Source organism: Gavialis gangeticus, unplaced genomic scaffold (assembly GCF_001723915.1).
Source record: "Gavialis gangeticus isolate Ggan-Ray unplaced genomic scaffold, GavGan_comp1, whole genome shotgun sequence".
NCBI classification, from domain to species: domain Eukaryota; kingdom Metazoa; phylum Chordata; order Crocodylia; family Gavialidae; genus Gavialis; species Gavialis gangeticus.
In genome coordinates, this window is record NW_017728957.1 from 512,463 (window position 1) to 518,839 (window position 6,377).

The 6,377-nt window shown below is 46.1% G+C and overlaps 1 protein-coding gene across 1 annotated transcript in view; it reads right to left on the bottom strand.

Annotated features, from left to right (window-relative positions):
• The window catches only part of PSMC6 (proteasome 26S subunit, ATPase 6), a 32,410-nt gene that overhangs the window by 8,747 nt on the left and 17,286 nt on the right, over window positions 1-6,377 (bottom strand). The window contains exons 6-7 of the mRNA XM_019528382.1: window positions 5,480-5,547; window positions 4,924-5,038 (exon numbers count right to left, since the gene is read on the bottom strand). Of these exons, the coding sequence (XP_019383927.1) occupies window positions 4,924-5,038; window positions 5,480-5,547 (183 nt within the window). The remainder of the gene's footprint in view (window positions 1-4,923; window positions 5,039-5,479; window positions 5,548-6,377) is intronic.

The following is a 6,377-nucleotide window of genomic DNA, read 5'->3' on the forward strand; positions in this document are numbered from 1 at the left end:
GCATCCAGTTCTGGGTGCCGCACTTCAGGAGGGATGTGGACAACATGGAGAAGGTCCAGAGGAGGGCCACTCACATGATCAGGGGGCAGCAGGACAAGCCCTATGAGGTGAACCTGCAGGACCTGAACCTGTTCAGCATCCACAAGAGAAGGCTGAGGAGGGATCTAGTGGCCTGTTACAAACTAGTCAGAGGGGACCAGCAGGCACTGGGGGAGTCCCTGTTCCCCCGAGCACTCCCAGGAGTGACTAGAAATAACGGTCACAAGCTGGCAGAGCGTAGATTCAGACTAGACATCAGGAGGCGCTACTTCACTGTTAGGGCGGCTAGGATCTGGAACTAACTTCCAAGCGAAGTGGTGCAGGCTCCTACCTTGGGGGTCTTTAATATAAGGCTAGACAATCACCTTGCTGGGGTCTTTTGACCCCAGTAGTCTTTCCTGCCGTGGGGTCTTTTGACCCCAGTAGTCTTTCCTGCCGTGGAGGGGGATCGGACTTGATGATCTGCTCAGGTCCCTTCCGACCCTACTATGAAACTATGCATCTGGACGACTTCTTGCCCTTAGGCAGGAGGCTGGACCAGATGATCTCACGAGGTCCCTTCCAGCTCTAATGACTATGACATCTATTAAATTTCCTGGCCCACACACAGCATTGAGTGAGATTGCAAGCAGTCTGGGAAGGTGGCATGCTCTGTTAGGATATGCCGACAAAGCAATCAAAAGTATGACTGCAGCATAGATAAACATGCCTCAGCCTGATTTAAGTGAGTTCAGGTACCGGCAGCAGCAAATGGATGGCATTACAAGCTTCAGTTGAGGCTAGCCACCATACCAAGTACTCAGATTCCAGTACAGAGCCCATCCTCAGGACTGCACTGCTGGTATTTCTGCTCCATCCTTCCAGTTGGCAGCAGCCAAAGGTGCCAGGATGCCCGCAGCAGGGAAGTCAACCAGCGGCTCCAGAGATGGTGCCTTCAGGAGGGATTCGGATTCTACAGCCATGACCAACACTTCCAGGGAGAAGCCTTCCTAGGATGGGACAATCTTCATCTCTCTCCTAGAGGTAACCATCTGTTCTCCCACAAGTTGGCTGATCTCCGAAGAGCTTTAAACTAGGTTTGACGGGGAATGGGGAAGTGCTGGTAGATGAGAACCCAATGTTGGAAATCCACAATCAAGGCACCAGACCTAACCAGGTAAGCACTAAGGGGAAACACACGCCATCAAGGCAAAGGGACACCAAGAGCACCCACTGGGGGGCTAAAATGTCTTTACACAAATGCCAGGAGTATGAGGAGCAAGCAGGAGGAGCTCACACTCCTGCTTGCTAGTACACAGTATGACCTAGTCAGCTTAACTGAAACATGGTGGGACTCTATGCATGACTGGGTGGTAGGCATTGAGGGGTACAGGTTGTATAGACGAGACAGAGTGGGGAGAAAAGGCAGGAGTGTAGTTCTGTATGTTAAAGGAGCAGTACACATCATCCATCATCAAGACAGCAGTGGAGGAAGGGAATACCGAGGCATTGTGGGTCAGGATCCAGGGGGGGCCAGGGGAAAAGGACTTGGTAGTGGGGGTCTACTACAGACCTCCTTACCAGGATGACGGGTTAGACGAGGTATTCTCCAAGCTGCTCTCAGATGCCATACAGGCAATGGAGGCAGTAGTCATGGGGGACCTAAATCACCCGAACATCAGCTGGGAGGAACAGATGGTCTAAACAAGCTGCTCAAGAAAGTTCTTACACTGTATGCAGGACCTCCACCTAACCCAGATGGTGTCCAGTCCCACCAGGGGTAGCACCTTGCTAGACCTGGCCTTAGCAACAGGGGATGATCTTGTGGGGGACCTGCGGTACACAGTAACCTGGGTGATAGTGACCACCACTTGGTAGAGTTCACTATCTAGCGAAGGGTGAGAAAAATATTCAGTGATGCTAAAGTCTTCAGAAGGTCCAACTTTAGTAAACGCAGAAGCCTAGTTAGTGAGGTGGCGGAACTCAAGAGCACCGAGCTAATAGGGGTCCAAGAGGGTTGGAAGTTTCTCAAGAGAGTGATCCTTGGGGCACAAAAGGAGTCTATCCTCTTATGCAGGAAAGGGGCCAAGGGGATAAAAAAGCCCCCTTGGCTGAACAGGGAGCTTCAGGAAAGACTGGGGGCAAAGAAAGATCTACAGGCAGTGGAAGCAGGGGGCAGCCACCAAGGAGGCATACACCACCCTGGAGCGCTACTGCAGGGAGTCAGTTAGGCCAAGGCAGGACTGGTGCTTAGGCTGGCTACAACAATTAAGGACAATAAAAAGTCCTTCTACAGATGTATAGCGAGCAAAAAGAAAGCGCAGAGTAGCATAGAGCCCCTGCAGGATAAATCACGTCAGTTGGTGGTTGACACAGAGAAAAAGGCAGAACTTTTCAATGGGTTCTTCACTTCAGTATTCCTTAATACTGATCAAGACAATTCCCCCACCTTGAGCATGGACAGATGTCCAAAAGGCACCAGACCACCAAAGGTTAGTGCTTAGTTAAAAAGCACTTGGAAGGGCTGGATGGGTACAACTCAGCCGGCCTGGATGACCTCCATCCATTGGTGCTGAAGGAATTGGCCAGTGTCATTGCTGAGCTGCTGGCATGGCTGTTTGAGCTCTCATGGTGCTCCGGATAGGTCCCTGAGGACTGGAAAAAGGCCAATGTGGTGCCCATTTTTATGAAGGGGAGAAGGGATGAGCCCAGTAACTTTAGGCCAGTCAGTCTTACCTCTATCCCTGGGAAAATACTAGAAAAAAATCATCAAAGAGTGTATTTGTGAAGGCCCAGCAGGGGAAACAATGCTGAAAGGAAACCAGCACAGGTTCATCACAGGTAGATCCTGCCTGACAAATCTTATAGTCTTTTACGACCAGGTTGCACATTGCCTTGACACAGGAGCTGAGGCCGATGTCATCTACCTGGATTTTAGGAAGGCCTTCGACACAGTTTCGCATCCTATTCTCATAGGGAAGCTAACAGGCTGTGGAGCGGATGCCTACAGTCAGCGGGGTGGCCAACTGGCTCAGGGACCGCACCCAGGGAGTGGTGGTGGACCGGTCGTTCTTGGCCTGGAAGGAGGTCCCGCAGGGTTCAGTCCTCGGACCGGTGTTATTTAGTATCTTCATCAGCGATTTGGACAAGGGTGTGAGGAGCACCCTCTCCAAGTTCACGGATGATACCAAGTTATGGGGCAAAGTTAATACACCGGAGGGCAGGGAGCAGATACAGGCCGACCTGGACAGGTTAGATGAATGGGCGGAACAAAATAGGATACAATGCAACAAAGATAAATGTAAGGTACTCCACCTAGGAAGGAGGAATCCCCAGCATACCTACAGATTGGGGGATGTCCTCCTCAGCAGCTCAGAGGCTGAGAGAGATCTTGGAGTCATAGTTGATTCCAAGATGAACATGAGCCGGCAGTGTAATAAGGCCATCAACAAAGCCAGACACACTTTGTTGTGTATTACCAAATGCATGACCAGCAGATGGAGGGAGGTGATCCCCCTATGCGGCATTGATCAGGCCGCAGTTGGAGTACTGTGTCCAGGTCTGGGCACCCCACTTCAAGGACACGGAGAATCTGGAGAGGGTTCAGAGAAGGGCAACTCGCATGGCATCCATGAAAGACCCTACGAGGCGAGGTTGAGGGATCTGGGTCTCTTCAGCCTTTACAAAAGACAGCTGAGGGGTGACCTTGTAGCCAGCTATAACTTTATCAGGGCAGGACAGCAGAGAATTGGGGACGCGCTGTTTACCAGAGTGCCTCAGGGAGTAACTAGGAATAATGGGTGCAAACTAGTGGAGAGTAGATTTAGGTTAGACATTAGGAAGAAATTCTTTACAGTAAGGGTGGCCTGAATCTGGAACGGGCTTCCAAGAGAGGTGGTGCTATCACCTAACTTGGAGGTCTTCAAGAGGAGGCTTGATAATCACCTGGCTGGGTCATCTGACCTCCGTCATCTTTCCTGCCAGGGACAGGGGGTCGGACATGATGATCCATTGGGTCCCTTCCGACTCTATAATCTATGAATCACCACACTATCAACACCTGAACTAACTAGGTTAAATCAAACTTTGGTATGCCACCACTTATCATATTACCTACCTGCAATTATAGTACAGACATACTTTGGGTGCCTGTACCATAGTATGACTATTCTAAAATCCTAGAATAACCATCTGTTAGGGATGATATGGATAATTTAGAGACCCTTTGATAAATACATGCATTTCAGACAGAGAGATGATATATATTTATCAAAAGGTCTCCCTAAATTATCTAATAGATAGATAGATATAGGTTAAATATGTTTACCAAAAGGTTTCTCTAAATCTAATAGGTATCTATCTCCTATTTATAACATGCACATACAAACATATTACATATTATATATGCATATGCAATTCTACTCTGATAGGAAACTCCAACATCCTTTCAAGATTATCCATGGTAAATGTCATACTGATTTTTAGCTACACATTTGTGGTATGACTAGACATCAGGAGGTGCTACTTCACTGTCAGGGCAACTAGGATCTGGAACCAACTTCCAAGCAAAGTGGTGCTGGCTCCTACCCTGGGGGTCTTTAAGAGGAGGGTAGATGAACACCATGCTGGGGTCATTTCACCCCAGTACTTTTTCCTGTCATGGCAGGGGGTTGGACTTGATGATCTGCTCAGGTCTCTTCCGACCTGACCAACTATGAAGCTATGACTGAATGCAAACTCCACTCTCATCCAGCTAGAAGATAAAACTTCTTCTCAACAGGTTTTCTAAACAATATGTACTGGACTAAAGTCTCATTCAACCTTTCCAGCCCTAATAAATGTGAAGTATGCATTTTCCTCAGCATAGTTAGAATAGTTCAGCAAGTATTTCTATAAACTAGATACCTCTCTTAGCTCCCTTATTTGTTCCGATAATCCTCCAATCTCAGAATAAGAAACATTCCCTGGATCTTCATGAGACATATTGTAAACCAATGGATCCACTTCTCTTGGCAAATATCTGTAGTATTTGAATATTAATAAAAGAGGCATTAACTTTTCAATTCAGCATATATGCATACATAATCATTTAAATACAATTTTAAAGCCAGTCTTCCTGAAAAACTGACAGCAAACACAATTATTGAAGTCTGCTTCCATCCTCCCAATCCTAACACATTGTCAAGAAAGATCAAAAACAGAAAAAATGTGTACTTCCCATGGAGGGTTTCATTTGCATGAAAAAGCATTTGCATTTACACACACACACACCCCTCCATACAAGTTTTTTCTTTTTTTAAACAAAAAAAGGGAACAGATCTAATAAAACTGAAAGATCACTTTTGTACAAGTAACATACATTAAATTTGAAGGAAATATGTATTTTTAAACTACAGGATTTCAAATTCATACCCTAACTCTGCAATACCACCTCTCCCCAACAACGCGGCTACAAACTTACCTCATAATAGTGAGTGTGGTCATGTCAAGAGCAACTCTTGTCCCGGGCTTCAGCTTACTCTTGTCAAGCTGGTTGCAGAGAAGATTTTATTAGAATGCGACTACAAACACATTAACTCGTTCTTTGTCAGTAAACAAAGAGAAAGTGCTTGCTCTCAGCTGAGTACAAATGGCAACTTGACTCCTTCCTTAAATGAAGACAGCTCATCAAGCAGGATATGCTGGTTTTATTACCCCTGCCTTCTGTCCACACCTCAAGTTATAAAGCAAACCACCACTCCAAGGTGGTTTGCTAATAATCTGGAGTGCTGGCCCATCACTCCAGATTATTCTGTGATTTCAGGAGAAGCAATTCAGGAGTTGTACTACAGTGTGCATGTCCTGCATTTGCAAAGTCCAATAGCCACTAAACCATAGGAAGATCGGTGTTTGAACAGGTGCTATAAAAATCAGTAGTTTCCAATCTGCACTTGCTGGTAGTAACGATGCCTGCTAACTAGAGAAACAACCACAGTAAAACCATGTTAGGAATATAGGTATTGCTATTAAAAAGAAAATAAAATAGATCAAGCAATCTAATTAATCCAGTATCCCATCCAACAACGGACAAAACTAATGGTTACAAAAAAAAGATGCAGACAACCTTCTGTAAGCTATCACACAATACGCTACCTGCAGAAAAAGTTGTTTTCTACATGCTAATAGTTAGGAGACTTGAATATGCAACAAAGTGCAAGAGTTTGCAATCTCCAAAGCCCCTGGGTTTAAGAACACAAAATAACTGGACATTCTTGTTATTCATATGGATGTATATAATCCTTTTGCTGAATCTGCTATGGTCCTGCTATCAGTAGGTGCAGTAGGATTTGCTGCCACTGTTGTTTTTATTCTGTTTTGAG